The sequence below is a fragment of the Heterodontus francisci genome, chromosome 14 (genome assembly GCF_036365525.1).
Source record: "Heterodontus francisci isolate sHetFra1 chromosome 14, sHetFra1.hap1, whole genome shotgun sequence".
NCBI classification, from domain to species: domain Eukaryota; kingdom Metazoa; phylum Chordata; class Chondrichthyes; order Heterodontiformes; family Heterodontidae; genus Heterodontus; species Heterodontus francisci.
Window position 1 is genome coordinate 30,380,099 of NC_090384.1, and position 20,702 is coordinate 30,400,800.

General features: G+C 41.3%; 1 protein-coding gene across 4 annotated transcripts in view; it reads left to right on the forward strand.

The window, feature by feature from the left end:
- The window catches only part of phf21aa (PHD finger protein 21Aa), a 430,721-nt gene that overhangs the window by 377,714 nt on the left and 32,305 nt on the right, over positions 1–20,702 (forward strand). For all 4 annotated transcript variants that reach the window (XM_068045947.1, XM_068045944.1, XM_068045945.1 and 1 more), the window contains 5 exons: positions 6,115–6,204; positions 7,777–8,064; positions 10,907–11,002; positions 12,799–12,850; positions 14,943–15,022. In XM_068045947.1, coding sequence (XP_067902048.1) covers positions 6,115–6,204; positions 7,777–8,064; positions 10,907–11,002; positions 12,799–12,850; positions 14,943–15,022 — 606 coding nt within the window. The remainder of the gene's footprint in view (positions 1–6,114; positions 6,205–7,776; positions 8,065–10,906; positions 11,003–12,798; positions 12,851–14,942; positions 15,023–20,702) is intronic.

The following is a 20,702-nucleotide window of genomic DNA, read 5'->3' on the forward strand; positions in this document are numbered from 1 at the left end:
AAATCATTATTTGTTTAAAATAAATCCAATACAACTCATGCTGAACAATACCATTTCTGAACAAAATAAATCTGCCTCCTACTTTTTCAGTGCTGTTGCACATACCGGCCCCAGAAATTCTTTCCAATTCTGTACATTAAGGTCTTAAACAAATAACAGCTTATATTTATATAGCACCTTTAACATAATGAAATGTTCAATGTGCTTCACAGGAGCATTATAAAGCATAATATGACACCAAACCACTAAACTTAGAAACATAGAAAATAGGAGCAGGAGTAGGCCATTTGGCCCTTCGAGCCTGCTCTGTCATTCATTATGATGATCATGGCTGATCATCCAACTCAGTAACCTGTTCCTGCTTTCCCCCCATATCCTTTGATCCCTTTCACCCCAAGAGCCATATCTAACTCCTCCTTGAAAACATACAATGTTTTGGCCTCAAGTGCTTTCTGTGGTAGCGAATTCCACAGGCTCACCACTCTCTGGGTGAAGAAATTTCTCCTCATCTCAGTCCTGAAAGGTGTACCCTATATCCTTAGACTATGACCCTTGGTTCTGGACTCCCCCACCATCGGGAACATCCTTCCTGCATCTACCCTGTCAAGTCCTGTTAGAATTTTATAGGGTTCTATGAGATCCCCCACTCTTCTGAACTCCAGCGAATATAATCCTAACCGACTCAATTTCTCCTCCTACGTCAGTCCCAGCATCCCAGGAATCAGTCTGGTAAACCTTCGCTACACTCCCTCTATAGCAAGAACATCCTTCCTCAGATAAGGAGACCAAAACTGCACACAATATTCCAGGTGTGGCCTCACCAAGGCCCTGTATAATTGCAGCAAGACATCCTTGCTCCTGTACTCGAATCCTCTCACTGTGAAGGCCAACATACCATTTGCCCTTTTTACTGCCTGTTGCACTTGCATGCTTACCTTCAGCGACTGGTGTACGAGAACACCCAGGTCTCATTGCATATTCCCCTCTCTGTTTATAGCCATTCCGATAATCTGCTTTCTTGTTTTTGCTACCAAAGTGGATAACCTCAAATTTATCCACATTATACTGCATCTGCCATGCATTTGCCCACTCACTCAACTTGTCCAAATCACCCCGAAGCCCCTCTGCATCCTCCTCGCAACTCACCCTCCCACCCAGTTTTGTGTCATCTGCAAATTTGGAGATATTACCTTTAGTTCCCTCATCTAAATCATTAATATATATTGTGAATAGCTGGGGTCCTAGCACCGATCCCTGCGGTACCCCACTAGTCACTGCCTGCAATTCGGCAAAAGACCCGTTTATTCCTACTCTTTGGTTCCTGTCTGCCAACCAATTTTCTATCCATCGCAATGCACAACCCCAAATCCCAAGCGCTTTAATTTTACATGCTAACCTCTTATGTGGGACTTTGTCAAAAGCCTTCTGAAAGTCCAAATAAACCACATCCACTGGCTGCCCCTCATCAACTCTACTAGTTACATCCTCGAAGAATTCTAGTAGATTTGTTAAGCATGATTTCCCTTTCGTAAATCCATGCTGACTCTGTCCGATTCTACCACTGTTCTCCAAGTGCTCTGCCATAAAATCTTTGATAAGGGACTCTAGAATTTTCCCCACTACTGACGTAAGGCTGACTGGTCTATAATTCCCTGTTTTCTCTCTACCTCCCTTTTTAAATAGTGGGCTTACATTAGCTACCCTCCAATCTGTAGGAACTGTTCGAGTCTATAGAATCTTGGAAGGTGACCACCAATGCATCCGCTATTTCTAGGGCCACTTCCTTAAGTACTCTGGGATTATCAGGCCCTGGGGATTTATCAGCCTGCAATCCCATCAATTTCCCCAACACCATTTCTCTACTAATACTGATTTCCTTCAGTTCCTCCCTCTCACGAAACCCAGTATTCCCCAACATTTCTGGTATGTTATTTGTGTCCTCCTTTGTGAAGACAGAACCAAAGTATGCATTTAATTGGTCAGCCATTTCTTTGTTCCCCATAATAAATTCCCCTGTTTCTGACTGTAAGGGACCTACATTTGTCTTCACCAATCTTTCTATAGAAACTTTTACAGTCAGTTTTTATGTTCCCCGCAAGCTTACTCTTGTACTCTATTTTCCCCTTCTTAATCAATCCCTTGGTCCTCCTTTGCTGAATTCTAAACTGCTCCCAATCCTCAAGTTTGTTGTTTTTTCTGGTGAATTTGTATGCCTCTTCCTTGGATCTAATGCTATCTCTAATTTCCCTTGTAAGCCATGGTTTGGCTACCTTTCCAGTTTTACTTTTGCACCAGACAGGAATAAACAATTGTTGCAATTCATCCATGTGCTCTTTGAATGTTTGCCATTGCCTATCCACCGTCAGCCCTTTAAGTAGCGTTTCCAAATCCATCATAGCCAACTTGCGCCTCATACCTTCGTAGTTTCCTTTATTGAGATTCAGGACCCTAGTCGCAGAATCAACTACGCCACTCTCCATCTTGATGAAGAATTCTATCATATTATGATTGCTCATCCCCAAGGGGTCTCGCACAACTAAATTGTCAATTATTCCTCTCTCATTATACAATACCCAGTTTAGGATGGCCTGTTCTCTCGTTGGTTCCTCAATGTATTGGTCCAGAAAACCATCCCGTATACACACCATGAATTCATTCTCTACGGTATTGTGACTAATTTGATTTGCCCAATCTATATGCAGATTAAAGACACCCATAATAACAAATGTTCCTTTATCGCATGCGTCTCTAATTTCCTGTTTAATGCCATTTCCAACATCACCACTACAGTTTGGTGGTCTATATATAACCCCCACTAACGTTTTTTGCCCCTTAGTGTTTCTCAGCTCGACCCGTACAGATTCCACATCGTCAGAGCTAATATCCTTCCTCACTATTGCGTTAATTTCCTCTTTAACCAGCAATGCAACTCCACCACCTTTTACTTTTTGTCTGTCTTTCCTAAATACTGAATATCCCTGGATGTTCATTTCCCATCCCTGGTCACCCTGCAGCCATGTCTCCGTAATCCCGACTATATCATACCCGTTTACATCTATTTGTGCGATTCATTCATCCACTTTAAGGAGATAGTAGGTCAGATGACCAAGAGTTTGGTCGATGAGGTAGGTTTTAAAGGAGTGTCTTAAAGGAGGAAAGCAAAGTGTAGGGGCAGAAGGATGTAGGGAGGGTATTCCAGAGCTTAGGGCCTGGGCAACTGAAGGCACCGCCACTAGTGATGGAGTGATTAAAATCAGGATGCTCAAGAGGCCAAAATTAGAGGAGGACAAATATCTCAGAAGATTGTGTGGCTGGATGAGATTGCAGAGATAGGGAATGATGAAGCCATGGAGGGTTTTGAAAACAAGGATGAGAATTTTAACATCGAGACCTTGTTTGCCTGGGAGTTAGTGTAGGTCAGCGAGCACAGTGGTGTTATGGGAACCTGACTTGGTGTGAGTTAAGACATGGGCAGCAGAGTTTTGGATGACCTCAAGTTTACGGATGGTAGAATGTGGGAGACCAGCCAGGAGTGCATTGGAATAGTCAAGGCTAGAGGTAACAAAGGCATGAATGAGGGTTTCAGGAGCAGATAAGTTGAGATAAATTGAAGTCAGGCGATGGTACAGAGGGTGGAAATTGGCGGTCTTAGTGATGACACGAATATGAGGTCAGAAACTCATCTCGGGATCAGATGTGACACTAAAGTTGTGATCAGAGTGGCTGAATCTCAGACTGTTGCCAGGGAGATGGGGGGAATCTATAACTAGGGAACAGATTTTGGAGCGGAGACCAAAACAATGGCTTCAGTCTTCCCAATATTCAGTTGGAGGAAATTTCTGCCCATTCAGTACTGGATATCTGGTAAGCAGTCTGATAATTTAGCAACAGCGGAGGAGTCAAGAGAGATGATGAGGTAGAGCTGGATGTTGTCAGCGTACATGTGACAGCTAACACTGTGCCCTTGCTTTGCCACTGACCCCAAAATCCAGTCTGGTGATTTCTAGATGACTTCCACTTGCAAGAACTCAACAGCGTACCCTGTGGAGGAGCAGGGAGTCACTGACAGCAACTTCTGGATTTCTGAGTTTAACCACACATGCTGAATGCCAGAAATTGTTGTCAGTTTCAAAAAGTGATGAAGGAATATGATATTGCCATCATTACAACGGAACAATCCGGACCATTGTATTTTTAGTCTTCATTGTTTTCTAAGTGTCTTGGATATTTCAGGATTTAATTTCTAAACCATTCAAGAAACTGTTTATGTAGAACTAAAAGGTCACGCACATAAGGGGAACTACAGAGAAGCAAAAAATATAGAAATAGAAGAATAAAAATGGGTATAGATACCTAGATCAACAAAACAAGTGAAAGAGGGGGAAAAGAAATCAAACATAGGGTTAGTGAAAAGTTTTTAAATGATAAAAAGGAAATGTAAATCTCAGCTGTGACTGTTTATCTGTCTCTGACTTAGGGACCTGCTTCATGTCGGGAAAAAGAACCCTACCCAAACCCGACCGAACCACAGCGGGCCCGAGCCCGACCCAGCCCAATCCCTCTGATTTTGCCCCGAGCCCGCCACTAGTTGGCCTGACCCGAGCCCGACCCGACCATCCCTTTACTTATGTTCCTGACATCGAACCTGTAAGAAGCTGCAACGCGTGCGCGAGACGTCATAGTGACGTCACTCGCTCACTGCGCAGACTCCATTTCGTCCCGGACTCCCAGCTCAGGTAAGTTTTTTTTTTTTTAATTTTTAGTACTTACCAGCAGAGCACTTACCGTGTGTCCGGCCCGACCCGACTTGATCGGGACTTGACCCGAGCACGAAAGCCGGCCCCGGAAGATGAACCCAACCCGAACCTGACACATGTCGCTGGGTCCCGTCGGGTTCGGGTCGGGTAGCAGACCTCTACTCTGACTATAATATGCATATTTCTGGCCTCTGATTGGCCATGAAGCCCACATTTACCGCCACCATAGAATCGTACAGCGGAGAAGGAGGCTATTGGACCCATCAAAGAGCAATCCAATGGATCCCACTCCCCTGCTCTTTCCCCATAACCCTACAATTTCTTTCTCCTTTGTATATTTATCCAATTCCCTTTTGAAAGCTACTATTGAATATATATCCACCACCCTATCAGGCAGTGCATTCCAAATCCTAACCACTCATTGCATAAAAATGTTTTTCCTCATGGCGCCTCTGTTTTTTTTGCCAATCACCTTAAATCTGTGCCCTCTGGTTATCTGCCCTTCAGTCATTGGAAACAGTTTTCTTTTTGTTTACTCTATCCAAACCTGCTCTTAGCCTTCTCTTCTGTAAGGAGAACAACCTGAGCTTCTCTGATGTATCCACACAACTGTGATCCGTCATCCCTGGGAACCATTCTAGTAAATCTCTTCTGTATCCTCTCCAAAGCATTCATGCCCTTCCTAAAGTGTGGTGCGCAGAATTGGACACAATACTCTAGCTGGGACTAAACTGGTGTTTTATGTAAGTCTCTTGAATGAAAGAGATTGCATTTATATTTAGCTTTTCATGAACCCAGGGTGTTTTGAAGCTCTTTACAGCCAATTTGCAGACGGCAAGGTCCCACAAACAGTAGTGCAATCTGTTAATGATGTTGGTTGAGGAGTAAATATTGACCAGAATACCAGAGAGAACTTCCTTGCTCCTCTTCATATAGTATCATGGGATCTTATATGGCCCTGAGAGAGCAGACAGGCCTCATCTGCAAGATGGCACCAGATAGTGCAGCACCCCTTCAGTACTGCACTGAAGCACCCGCTTAGATTATGTGCTCCGGTTTCAGGAGTGAGGCTTTAACCCTCTGACTAAAGACTGGAATTATGCATTATTGAAATGTGAGGCTGTTCTCATTTCTGTATTTTTTTGGTCTTTGTTGTATATTTGGTCTGTATTTATTATATAAATGCTACCAGTGTTTTGGAAAGTTTGTGTTTTTCCAGTTTAGAAAAGAAAGTTTATTCATTTTCTCAAATCTTGGTTATAAGCTTGAATAGTACTAGCTTGAATATATTCAGTATTTTAGATGTGAAGTTTTTACATCAAAGTAGTGTGTAAGGCATGATTGTGTTCAATATCAGCAGGTACAGACTACGAGCTCCCCACCAATCAAGGTTCCTCAGTTCATTCCTCCTCCCAGACTGACTCAACGCCCAACACTCTTACCACAGGTAAGTACACGATAGTAAGGCAGCTATTATTGGTGGCTTTATGTTCAAAAGCACAACTAGAATGCAAAGTTATAGCCTGAAACATTAAATAGACATGGCCTTCAGTAGTCTGTCACTCCACCAGTTCAGATGCTTCATGCATCTGTCTCAGAGGTGTGAGCTCTGTCAGAAGCTGTATTCCAAGGTATTTAATGTGTCATTTAGGAGAAATTAACGTGAAGGTTATATTTAGTTTCCTGTGAAGTGTCATAATTCCTTTTGTGCTCAATTCTTATATATGTATAAATGCAAAGATGGGAGGAGAAACACCATCCTGTTAAGAATTTGGCACCAAAAGGAACCATGTTGATATGAAGGTCTCATTCCAGAATTGTATTTCAGTGTTGTTCTTCAGTCAGCTGTTTACTCAGGGTTTACAATACTGCTGTCTTTCATGGGAAGGGGGCAGGATATCATTCAGAATATTTCTTGCACCTGAGCTAAGGAGAGGGAAATCAGCTAAGGGTCTCACTCTTGACTGCTCTTCAGTGATGCAAGAGCAAAATCCTGCAGATGCTTTAAATCTGAAATAAAAACATAGAATGCTGGAAATACTCAGCGGGTTTGCCAGCATCTGTATAGTGAAACGTTACTGTTGCTATTCAGTGAACCCTGCTGGAAAGTGGAGTCTATGGATGCCAGATGACGACCTAGTTCAGCTCAGCTGTGATGCTTTCCGTGGTCAAATACTCTGACATTTGCATGGGCTCGCACATAAAAATTGGTCCCTTGGTGAGCTATCAGATGGCTGCTGGTATATGTGAAGCCATAATCCACATGAGTTGGCCCCTTGGGGGAAATTTTTTTGTTAAAAAATCTTCACACATGGTAGGTATTCAACATTTGTTATTTGGTGTATGCTTTATATAGAAGGCTACACTCTTATCTTGAGATCCCATACTTGTAAAGAACTTCATTCTAGAATGGTAAAAGGCTTGGAAAACTGAAAACATAATTGAGTGTTATGTACACATATTGTTCAGTTGAGTTTAAATGCAGCAGTACAGTTCTTCAACAATTCTTTAAGGAGAAATTATTTAACTTCTGACGATCGATTAGTAAATACAATACATCATTCTGGTACTGAGCCGTGTAAACTGGAAAGGCCTTGGGTTCAATCTGCAGCCCTAACTAAGCTAGCTGCATTTAGTCAGGGCTGCTGTAAGAGTGTGACAACTGGTTTCAGCTCTTCTGCAGTAAGAAGGGGAAAACTGTCCAGGGTTTCTGCTCACTATCCTTTGCCACATTTAGAAAGTATGAGTGTGGCTGTCAGTGATGGACCTGGGAATTAAGTGGGATGGGTTAGGCCTTGGCTGTGATACTCCATGTGATGTTTAGGTAGCCTGATGACACTCACTGTCTTGGCCTACACATGTAGAGTTACTGCTTGGCAGGGTACTGGAGAATAGCCTATTCTGTAGAACAAGGCCTCAGTACTAGTCAGCTTCTTCAGAAAACAAGGAGAAAATATTGGGGGTGCAGGAAGAGAACCTGTTTACGTTGTAATGTGCTAAGTTGCTAATGATTTCTTAGGTTCGTCCAAAGCCAGTGATGCCAAATAGCATTCCTGTTGCACCTGCACCTGTGTTTACTACTTCGCAACTAATCCAGCGACCTGTGATGCTGACAAAATTCACACCCACCTCTCAGCCATCAACTGCAAATTCCATACATCAGGCTAGAATTATGAATGGACAACCAGCTGCTGTCACCAAAACATTACCAACTGCACAGCTGACCAGCATTGTCATAGCAACCCCAGGTCCTAAAGTGATTGGTCCCCAACAGCTGAAGCTCAGCAAAGCAAATCTGGAGAACAAGGTATTAATGCCTTTGGTGTCTTTTTGTTTCCTAAAACAGGCACAAACTGATTATCTAGGTTGATGCCTGCCTATTGATTAAGCATTTTATCTGTGATACTTGAAATTAGAAAAAAAACATTTGGAGAAAGAAAAATGGATTGATTCTGACTAGTTCTGAGTCTGAGCCACTCAAACGATTACTGCTTCAAGCTTTCCTGACATTATTTACCTCTTATGTATGGGTATGATAGCATACTGGTTATATTAATGGACTAGTAATCCAGAGGTCTACAGTAATCCACCACCACGGCAGCTAGGGGAATTTAAGTTCAGTTAATTAAATTTTTAAAAATCTGGAACTTAAAAGCTAGTACCATGAAACTGCCAGATTGTCATAAAAACCCATCTGGTTCACTAATGTCCTTTAAGGAAGGAAATCTGCTGTCCTTACCCGATCTGGCCACTATGTGATTCCAGAACCACAGCAAGTGGTTGACTCTCAACTGTCCTCTGACATAGCCTAGCAAGCCACTTTGTTGCATCAAATTGCTACATGAAGCAATAAGAAAACTAGACAGACCACCCTGCATCAACCTAGCGCCAGACACAAGAGAGGCACATCCAGTCCAGTCAACTTTGCAAAGTCTTCCTTGCTAACATCTGGGGATTTGTGCCAAAATTGGGAGAGCTGTCCTGCTGACTAATCAAGCAACAACCTGACAAAGTAATACTCACAGAATCATACCTTTCAGCCAAAGTCCCAGACTCCTCCATCAGCTTCCCTGTTGATGGGACAGGACAGAGGTGGCAGCACAATGGTATACAGTTGGGGTGGAGTGGCGAAGGTAGGCCTCAACATTGACGCTGAACACCATGCAGTCGCATGGCATCAAGTCAGACATGGGCAAGGAAACCTTCTACTGACTTGCATCTAGCACCCTCCCTTAGCTGATGAGTCAGTACTCTTGCATGTTGAACTTGGAAGAAGCACTGAGGGTAACAAGGGCACACGATGCATTCTGGTCGGGGACTGCAATGTCTGTCACCAAGAGTTTCTTGGTATCACCATTACTGACCAAGCTGGTTGAATCCCAAAGGACATAGCTGCCTAGCTGGACCTGTAGCTGAGGGAACTAAAATGAGGGAAAGACCTCATCCTCACCAATTTACCTGTCACATATGCATCTGTCCATGACAGTATTGGTAGTAGTGATCATCCATCATACTTGTCGATGCAAAGTCCTGTCTTCACACTGAGGACACGGTCCATTGTGTAGTGTGGCAAGGCCACTGTGCGAAAGGGGATAGATTCAAGCTCGACCTAGCAGCTCAAAACTGGTGACCTATGAGGCAATGTGGGCTAGCAGCAGCAACAGAATTGCATTCGACCACAATCTAGAGTCATAGAGTCATTTACGGCACAGAAGGTGGACATTCAGCCCATCAAGTCCAGGCCGGCTCACCATGGAGCAATCCAGTCAGTCCCACTCCCCTGCTCAATTCCTGTAGCCCTGCAAGTCTATATTCCTCAAATAGCATCCAAGTTCCTTTTGAAGTCATTGATTATCTCTGCTTCCACCACTCTTGTGGGCAACAAGTTCCAGGTCATTACCACCCGCTGCGTGAACAAGTTTGTCCTCATAGTCCCCCTACAGCTCTTGCCCAAAACCTTCAATATGTGTCCCCTAGTCCTTGTACCATTAGTTAATGGGAACAGTTTTTTTTGTCTTACTTATCTACACCCGTCATAATCTTGTACACTTCTATTAAATCTCCTCTCAACCTCCTTTGTTCGAAGGAAAACAAACCCAGCTTTTCCAACCTAGCCTTGCAACGAAAATCCTCCAAATCTGAAACCATTCTGGTAATTCTCCTCTGCACCCTCTCAGAGCCCTCACATCCTTTCTGAAGTGTGGGGACCAGAACTGAACGCAATACTCCAGTTGGGGCCTCACCAGAGCTTTACAAAGCTTCAGCATAACTTCCCTGTTTTTGTACTCAATGCCTCTATTTATGAAGCCCAAGATCCCACAGACATCCAAACAGAAAATGAAGATCACTAAAATAAAATCACTTAAAAAAAAATATGCAGCAGATTTAACATTGGAACATGCACATGGGGTGAAGGTAGAAGCTAAAATATTCTGATAAAACTTGAACAACTATTCAAAAAATTTAGCTTCAAACATCTACTAATTAATTATTTAAAAGCACTCCATGATTATAAAGTTATTTTTTCAGTGCAAGTTCTGTTGTTCATCAAATTTTATTAATCACATCGCCATTAAAAACCCAGTTACACCTGATTGATCAGCTAACTTTTTAAAGGGTTTCAAATGGCGATGTGGAGGCGGGAAAGTTGACATTCTCACTGACTTCCGTGATTGTCAGCTCTGGAGGAGGCCACAGCACAACCTGTGGCGGAAGTCTAATTGACAGACTGCAACTTCAGGATTTCCATGCTAATCTCTGCATGCCTGGCATCATGAAGTTGCGGTCATTTTCAAAGTTTCAGATGGTTCGTTGTCAATTCCCCCAGCAAAATCTGGCCCATTGTTTTAAAAAGATACCAACACAGGTGTTTAACATGTTATTAATTGTGGCATGGTGATAGTCCAGAGTTTGTATATGTTTTAACATTTTACTGAACAAAAATATTGGCTGGTAGGACAATGGATGGTTTTATTCCTGAGCATGATAACCCATTTAGGATTTGAATCAAATTTGGCTTTCTCATTTGCTCTATTATGCACTTAGATACTTCAGAAATAAGTTTATACTTCAGATATATTCTTTTGGAATCCACATTGTTGGAGTATAAAATAATTGGCTGCTCATATTTATTTTCTATGTTATACTAGACCATCAAACTTCAGGTGGAGTGGGAAGAAAGACACAATGACAGCAGTCCCACCTCTCCAGTTCCACCTAAATTCAAGAGAGAGGAGAATCCAGAGGTAATGTAATGATTGATGAAGCAAGGTCTAGTAACTGAAAGCTTTATTAGAATTTTAGGTAAAACAAACCTAATGTACTTCAGTAATTCTTTCAGTCTATTTAAAATAATTGTTTAATCTATGTGGAATTTATGGATATAGATATTACGGTCTGGACTGATTACACTGCCTGAAAGGGAATTGGATATATAGTTGGAAAGGAAAAGTTGCAGGGCTATGGGGAAACAGCAAGTGGAGTGGGACTAATTGAATAGCTCTTTCAAAGAACTTGCACAGGCAATATGGGCCAAATGGCCTTCGTCAGTGCTGTATAACTACGTTGCTGCTCATGCATTTGATGATAATGGGGGGGGGGTTCAGACTATGTAAGTATTTTTGTCACACTCCCAATATGTAGCATTTGATATGCTGAGAGTGACTTGAGTCAGAAAGTTGAGAGCCTGTGAAGGGTTGCTGGTCATCCCTGAAGTGCTGCCATTCTGATGTACAAATGCATTAGAGATGAAGTCCCTTTTCAGGAATTGGCTTCAGGAGGCTGAGCAAGAGTTGGGGCAATAAAGAAGTTTGTCCCTGTACCAAGGAGTGTTACCCAGAAGTAACTATTGTTCATATTTTTAATGTGGGCTCTTTGGACGTTCCTGTGCCACACACAGTTGCGTAAGCATTTTAGACCTTTGTAGTGGGACGCACTAATTTGCACTAGTTCTCTAGTATAATGCACAGATTGCAAGCATCCAAGACAATTCCCACCCCCACACGTTTCCTTTTGCTCATCACATCTGGCGTTGCGGACCATGTCATCAGTCCTCCCCCCGGATAATTGTGTTCTATTGAAAACACACAAATGGATGACCCTCTAATTTTCAATCAGTTCCTTTGATCTTTCTCATCATTCAGAAAGAAAGAACTTGTATTTCTATAGCATCGATCATGACCTTTACAGCCAATGAAGTACTTTTGAATTATACACTATTATAATGTAGGGAAATAGAGTAGATAACTTGTGCACACAAGCTTCCACAGGCAGCAATGAGATAATGACCAGACACTGCTGTGTATAATTTAGTTTTACTTTTATTATTGCATTGATGTGATACAAACTTGTTCCAAAAATCTTGGTCTGAGGAAGTGAATTTGACAAGTAATTTAAAAATCATAGATATTTAGTACGTTAAAAGTGGATAATTTCCAAGAACAAGACCTCTGGTTCATTAATTGCAATTAAAATTGTAGATTGTGCTCCATTTTTAAAATGCCCTCTGGTGACTTTCATTTTGTGAAATGGACATGGGAGGGCAAAACTTCTTAACAGAGCAGTTTTCTTTGGATGCGGATGGAATGTCTAGCTGAGGAGTGAACAAGAACTGACAACAGCTTTAGCATGGATGTAGATAGGCTATCCGCCAATAATGATTGCTTACTGAAGCAGTTCATAGGTCACTGTATATAGTAACAGATTATTTGAAGTATGTATTTCAACTTAAATGTATATTTCACAGCACTGCCACCTTATACAGTCTTAGCTGTGAGCTGGTTTATTTTTAAAATTAAGATCTTAGGCAAAATGTATTAAATCACATGATTGTAACTAGACTCTGTATGCAAAACAAAATGTATTTTGTACTGATCTCTTAATAATCCATATTAATTTATTAGAAATTGTGTTGCTCTTTCTCCAACAGTAATGCCAGCAGAGAATAGTGAAAATGGGTGTAAAAACTTTTCATTGAACAATATACATTCAGCAACACTGCTTTAATTAGATACTGTTATATTTTTATTTCATTTTTGTACAGAAAGTTGCATTCATGGTTTCTCTGGGGTTGGTTACACATGATCATCTTGAAGGTAAGAAATTAGTTTTTGTCTCTTTTGTATCCTAACATTTTGCAATTTAGATTGCACATACCATTTCCATGGCGTTCCCAGGAGCAGAAGCAAACATGTCCAACTCACTCCTATATATGTCCTTTTATTTGGGGATGGGCTGCAATGAAGTTTATTTGCTTTTCCTTTAATTGTGCAACACAATGGCATCAGTGTAGAAGAAATGAAGCAGATGATCTGAAGGCATGAATTAAATTCATACAAACCGGAAGGTTCCAAATGCAGTGTCTGCTTGGTGCTTGATTAACGGGTCTCAGTCATGACAACAGTAAGGGTGCTATAATTGGCATAAACACTTTTGTGCTTTCTGTGGGGGGGTCTTGATTTTGCTGCCCTCAACTGTTAGTAAACTGCCTAAGGTTATCCAAGGAGAATTGCCACTTGGGTCAGCTTAGGCCAACCACCACAAAGGCTTGGTGGGGAAATGCTGCAGTCCAAGACCTTCCTGCCATCGTATACCGAGGGGCAGGAACCCATATAAAACCTCCCGGACTGTATGATTGGCATGTAATGTATATTGTAGATATAAGCTGTAATTGTAAGTGTAGTGAGGCACCTCAGAGTGCCAGATGCTATATTGAAAGAAATTGAACTGTATTGCACTTTATGCAATGCCAAATTTGAACTGTTATGCAATGTACTTAAACAAATTTTATGAATAGTGTATTTTTGGGGGGAAAAAATGACCACTTGGGTCAGGTACCAGAGGGTGCCCAGTGAACATGGAACCAAAGCTAACAACAATCACCATCTTCTGGGGAGCTCAGGATGAAAATTAAAGTTGAAAATAATTGAAATTATAGGACAGTTACCTTTAAAGGACACACTGGCAGAGCAAGTTCAATTCAGTTTACCAAATTTTTGTATTTTCTACTAGATAAATCTGTTACATGAGAGATTATTTTAAACCCTTTGGGGTAGAGTTTCCACTTTGGCGATCTGGGCAAAAATTATGCCCAAATTGTACGAGTTTTGTGATTTTTTTATTTTCCCCTTAAGTTTCTGCTTAAACTTATTTACATATCGCCAATTACAAAATCTGCCATGAATCAGTGCAATTGAGCAGCATTTTAAAATGCCATTTATTGGGGAAGAAAATTGCCTTTAAAAAAAATTCTTATATTTAAGAATGGTAACTTGGTGCAGTTTGATTGATACAACTGAAAATGGGTTTATCACAAAAAAATAAGCATTTTAATCAGAGTATTTAGTCCACCACCTTAGAGTACCCTGACTTTAAATAACTGAAGATAACTTTAACAAATTAAAGCAAAATACTGCAGATGCTGGAAATCTGAAATAAAAACAGAATATGCTAGAAATACACAGGTCTGGAAAGGTCACAGACCTGAAACGTTAACTCTGCTTCTCTCTCCACAGATGCTGCCTGACCTGCTGAGTAGTTCCAGCACATTCTGTTTTTATTTCAGATTTCGAGCATCTGCAGTCTCCACACCACTGGATTCCTTTGGGGACATGATCACAATCATAATTATAATCATGAAACTGCCAGATCGTACAAACCCATCTGGTTCACTGATATCCTTCATGGGAGGAAATCTGCCATCCTTACCCGGTCTGGCCTACATGGGACTCCAGATCCATGGCAATCTTAACTGCCCTCTGAAATGGCATAGCAAGCTACTCAGTTGTATTACCGCTGCAGAGAAAAGCACCGTGGGTATACCTACAGCACATGGACTGCAGCGGTTTAAGAAGGCAGCTCACCACTACCTTCTCAAGGGCGATTAGGGATGGGCAATAAATGCTGGCCTTGCCTGCGATGCTGACATCCCAAGAACGAATAAAAAAAAATGCTTTAGTGAGTCACTAAAAGGAAGAAAGCAATGTCGTAATTAGATAACATTTTTGCATAAGAGCTGGTTCAAGGCAACATGAGCAGATGGTTGGAGAAAGGGTAGTCACAGTTTGTATGAAATTTGGGGAGGTAATGGAGTAAAGACAAAAAGAACACAGTAAATGCATTGATATGCGTGTATATCTTGGAGTAATCCAACTTATTCTATAACCTACCATTTTTGATTTTAAACAGAAATCCAAAGCAAGAGGCAAGAAAGGAAACGCCGAACAACAGCAAATCCAGTATACAGCGGAGCAATCTTTGAACCAGAGGTACTAGTTTAAAGAGTATTTGGCACTTTCATTTTAAGCTGGATTTAGAAACCGAGTGGATAGCTGAAACTTGCCTTCTTGTGCAGCAGTTTTTCTTAAATGTTTCCTTATTAATGGAAGCCACTAACTCCCACTACTGTGCTGACACTGTGAGCTGGGTGGGCTAAATCATCTGACCATAGAAATTACAATTCCCACCATCCATCCTGTGCCATGGTAGGTGGGTGGAATTACAAATAAGGTGGTGGTCAGGAAGCCCAGGCAAAAGTGAAGAAGACTGGTTGACCATGTCAGGTTTGAAATATCGTCCTTTAACCTCTGATTATTATACAATATATATTTTGCACATGTTCCATTAAAGCTGTAGAGGAGCTGAGTTTATTCATCTTGGTGTAGTGTATTGTTCATTTGATATGTAGCGTATTGTACATTTGAGGCCACCGTTCATGCTTGGTGTAGCATGCGCAGGGTGCCATGAGAGGAAGTAGATAATAAAGGCTCAAATTTGTGGCGGCAATCAAGATGGTAGTACTGTGTGTTTCTTCCAGAGGTTTACAGTAGTAGATCTACAATGTGAGCTGTTAGAATGGCAATGAGGGCAGAATCTGCATTTACTTTATAGCCAGGTATGATTCACTGTGCTTTCGCAGGTAATGCAGATTGTAGATACATACAGTGTTGGGGTTTGTGCACAGCAGGCCTTGTGCAGCTAAGGCAGGACAGCCATTTTGTCTTGTGCCAATACAAGGGTTGGTCTGCTTTAAAACTTAGCAAAGACTTTATTCCAGGATTGTAGCATCCCACAGAATGTGTATTTGTTTCTTCCACCTGCCATTATTAATTTTGTCAACGTCTGTATGATTGTGCCTGAGGAATGCTATCCTGGATCCTTGATCAAGCATTATCGCTGCACTATCAAGAACGCGACTGCTATGCCCAACCTATCACATTTTGAAGTGCATTCTGAGCCTTCAGTTGTGTTCCCTCATTGCCAGAAGTGGCTGCGACAATTTGAGAGCACAGTGGTGGTTTTGGAATCACCAATGATAAGAGAAAAAAGGCCTGCCTTCTCCACTATGGAGGTAAAAAATTGAAAAGTATTTTTGAGACACTTACGCCTGTGCAAGATGACTATAACTCAGCAAAAAAATATACTAACAACCTATTTCACGCCAAAGAAGAATGCAATATACAAAACAATTATTTTCCAACGAACCAAGAAAGAAGCAAATGAGGCAACTGATCAATATTACATACGATTGAGACAACTGGCAACCAAATATGAACATGTCAAACGGGAAATCAAAACACAAATAATTGAAGGTTGCCTCTCTGGTCAAATACTCAGAAAAGCACTCAGGAAAGACAGAAAGCTGTCAGAGCTGCTAGAGTTAGTAAGGTCACTATACCTTTCAGAGTCCAGTGTTGCTGAAGTTGAGGCTGTCACTGGCAGCTGCCACACTTAGCTCAACTCCTATGAACATTGTTCACCGCTCATATGCCAATAACCACCTGCAAAGCAATGACAGCAGTCCCACAAACAGGATCATGATTTGTCCAAGCAATGCTTCCACTGTGGCAGTGCTTATCCACACCAGACAGCATGCGCTGCTGCTGGAAGCAGTGTAAATCTTGTGGGGAACTCAACCATTTTTCTCTCGCTTTCCACTCAACAAAATCAACTGTTAAGACCAATACTATCAAAAGGGTGCCACATACATGTACCACACCAAAAGAATGAGAGAATGTAGTTAATGTAGAGATAGTTGATCCTGAATATACTTTTGTGTTCTCTTCTGGATACAGCAGCCAGCTATGTGTGATAGTAACCATTGGCTGTTTGAAAAACGATGGTCTCGTAGATATAGGAACATCTGTCAACGTCATGGATGATAAAATGTTCAACAAACTTCAGGACTGCCCCATACTTTGCAAACCAGGGAATACAAAAATCTTCCCTTACAACAATAGCAAACCACTGAAAGTCCTTGGGATTTTTGAAATGCCAGTCACATTCAAAGACAGCAAAATGAATTCTGTATTCTATGTCATCTCTGGAGAAAGGGACGCGCTCATCTGATTTCACACAGCAACAGATTTGCGCATGATTGCAGTCACATACGCAATTCCTAGACATACCAACAACGTTCTTGAACTGCATGCTGACCGCTTCACGGGTATTGGCAAACTGAAGGTTGCTAGATGCATCCAAGGTGTGTCCAGTCATGCGCCAACATAGACAAATACCATTCCATGTCAGAAAGCAGACAGAGAAGGAACTTCAGCGCTTGGTTGACCTTGACATTGAGAACGTTGGGAATGAGCCCAGACCTAGGGTCTCATCTGTGCAAGTTGTCAAGAAACTCGAGTAAGAAAAAGATCAGAATCTGCATCAATATGCAGTCACCTAACCAAGCAATAGTGTGTGAAAGACATTTGACACCGACTGTTGACGATATCAAAGTGAATAATGCCAAATGTTTTGCTAATCTTGATCTTAATGCAGGCTGCCATCAAATTGAGCATGGAGAAGAATTGAGGTATCATAGTGTTCTCCACTCACATTGGGCTCTTTTGACACAAGAGGCTCAACTTTGGAGTCAACGCAGCAGCTGAGGTATTTCAGCACATGATTCAGTCTGCACTGCAAGGATTTGAAGACATGCTGAATATCAGCGATGATATTCTCATCTACAGTCGCATTAAAAGTGAACGTGAGATGCCTACATGCATGCCTACAACATCTTAGAGGATGCAACCTCACTCTGACAAGTGCCTGTTCAATGAAAGTAGAATCGAATTCTTGGGTCATGTATTCAGCGGTGAAGAAATAGCACCTGATCCACAGAAAGTTAAAGCCATTGCAAATGCTGCAGATTCTAAGAACGTGCATGAAGTCCGGAGTCTGCTTGGACTCATGGCACACTGTAGTCATTTCATTCCTAACCTTGCTATGCTGTCAGTCCTACGCAATCTGACAAAAGAGACCACCAAGTGGGAGTGGAAATCACAGAAACAGGCTATACACCAGATCAAATAACGATTGTCAGCACGTTGCACAAACGTCTACTTTGACCCCACGAAAGCCACCCAGCTAGTCATGGATGCGAGCCCGGTTGGCTTGGGTGCAGTTCTTGTGCAGAAAGACAAAGAAGGTCACCCATTAATTGTTTCCACTGTGCTTACCCATGGTTTTGTTTTTTTTTAAATGTGTTTTTTTTATGTTTGTGCTTGGAGTGCTCTGTGCTTTAGTCATTCACACCCTCTCTGTACTAATGCTTTGTCTTTCAGCACACCAATAAAATACTGTTCGCCTTTGTTCCATGACCTTCTGGTCAGTTATTCTCAGTGATCCTGTCTTATCAACACCGTCACCTTTGTTATCTCTTGCCCCACCCCCACTTTACTTGCTTAAAACCTTTACATTCTGATATTTATCAGTTCTGAAGAAGGGTCTCTGACCTGAAACGTTAACTCTGCTTCTCTCTGCACAGATGCTGCCAGACCTGAGTATTTCCAGCATTTCTTGTTTTTATCCCTATGTATGAATATATGTAGCTTCAAGCAAGCTAAGTGAGCCACACTGAGCCAACCAGTCAGCACCCTTTTCTCATGCAGTATAAATTGCTCCCTTTGAAATTTGGCATTCTTGTGCCTGTCCTGATGAGTGCAAGATGAAAAGCTTCGACCACGTCTCTTTTTTCAGAAATATTAAATGTTTTTGTATAATTACAGATTTGGGAGTTCAATATAAACTTAACTCTAATAATCTACAAGGCTCTTTTCCACACAATGCAATATAATCAGTACCACTTTAACCAGAATTCATCCTTAATGTTTGGTCCTATTTAGAATCATAGAATGGTCGCAAAAGGAAGCCATTCGGCCAGTCACGTCTGTGCCGGCTCTCTGCAAGAGAAACTCAGCTAGTCCCACGCTGCTGCCATAGCCCAACAAATTCTCTCTTCAGATGCTTACCCAATTCCCTTTTGAAAGCCAGTGCATTCCAGATTGTAACCACTTGGTGTATTTAAAAAACTTTTCCTCATGTTGCCATTGGTGCTTTTGCCAATCACCTTAAATTAGTATCCTCTGGTTCTCGTCCTGTTTGCCAATAAGAGCAGTTTCTCTCGTCTGCTGTCTAGACCCCTTGTGATTTTGAACACCTCTATCAAATCTCCCCTCAACCTTTTCTTGTCTATGGAAAACCAACACAGCTTCTTCAATCTACCCACGTAATTAAGTCCTTCATTCCTGGAACCATTCTCCTAAATCTTTTCTGTGCTCTCTCAAAACTTTACATCCTTCCTAAAGTATTATACACTATCCTGAGTACTAAATGCATTTGCATTTTCATTATTCTCTGCTATGGAGAAAAGCATCTACTTTAAATAAATACTTTTCTAACAAATAAGCTATATGGTGGCCTACCAGTGAGGTCAGATTAAAAATTAACAAGCCTGCAATGTCAAAAGTACAGGACAAATCTTTTCTCCTACTGAGTTCTGATGAAAGGTCACAGACCTGAAATGTTAACTTTGCTTTTCTGTCCACAGATGCTGCCAGACCTGCTGAGTATTTCCAGCACTTTTTGTTTTTGTTGTGACTTAAGATTGTAGCCTGGGATGAAGAAATCCATAGAATGCTTCCTAAATCCTCAGTGGAGGATAGATTATTAGGGTTCAATGGGGGAAAAAGGATTAAAATATGCCAACATTTTGCTTGATTACCTTTAGGAATTAGGGATAATTTAATTTGAACTTTCCTTCAAGAGGTTAAATCTGTAGGGTAGAATCCATAATAGGATATTGGTGCAGTAATGAAAGAAGTAGGTTTAACAAGCCTAACAATGTCCTTCACTCATTCCACGTTTTCTTGCTTCTGAACCTCCAATTCTCACGACCCAGTTATAAGATCTCACATTGTAGATCTCCTACTATAAATCTCTGGAAGAAACAAATGTACTACCTTCCGGACTGCTGCTGTAAACTTGAACCTTGATTATCAACTATCTCTAGTGGCACACTGCACACACTACACCAAGCATGTACAGTGGCCTCAAATGAACAATACACTACATGTTAAATGAACAATAAATCAACAATACACTACATCTCTCCCCTTCTTGGTAAATAAGAGTTTCGATGGTTTTCTTACATTGTTCCGTTTGGACATTACTTCAGTTTGTAACATAATCGCTCAAGTATGGCGGACATTTCCACTCATGAGTAGGATACTGATGTGTGGTATCGGGTGTTGTCTCATTTAACTCGTGTTTCATCATAAGTGTCGATGTCTGGATCAGACGCAACACTTGCGGATGGTGTTTGCGACACTTTTAAAAAAGGACTTGTTTCGTGTGATGATTTGCGAACCACGCTTAGCAGATCAATGATCCTTTTGTGTGGGTCACAACAAATGGCTGGATGTCATGGGGGTTGTTTGCTTTCCAACATAACCATCACATTTTACAAGCACTTTGTCTTAACTTTAGCGGTGTTGTTCTAAATTGTGATTACGTTACTGCCTTTAACATAATTTCCAAATTTTAGTTTTCAATTCTGTTTGTATATTTTTTTGGAATTCAGTACAGTATTTCTGATATTTGTACCTTGATAACAACATAAAATGTCTTTTGAGTTTGCTTTATGACCGTAACGCAAGAATGAGAGGAAATCAA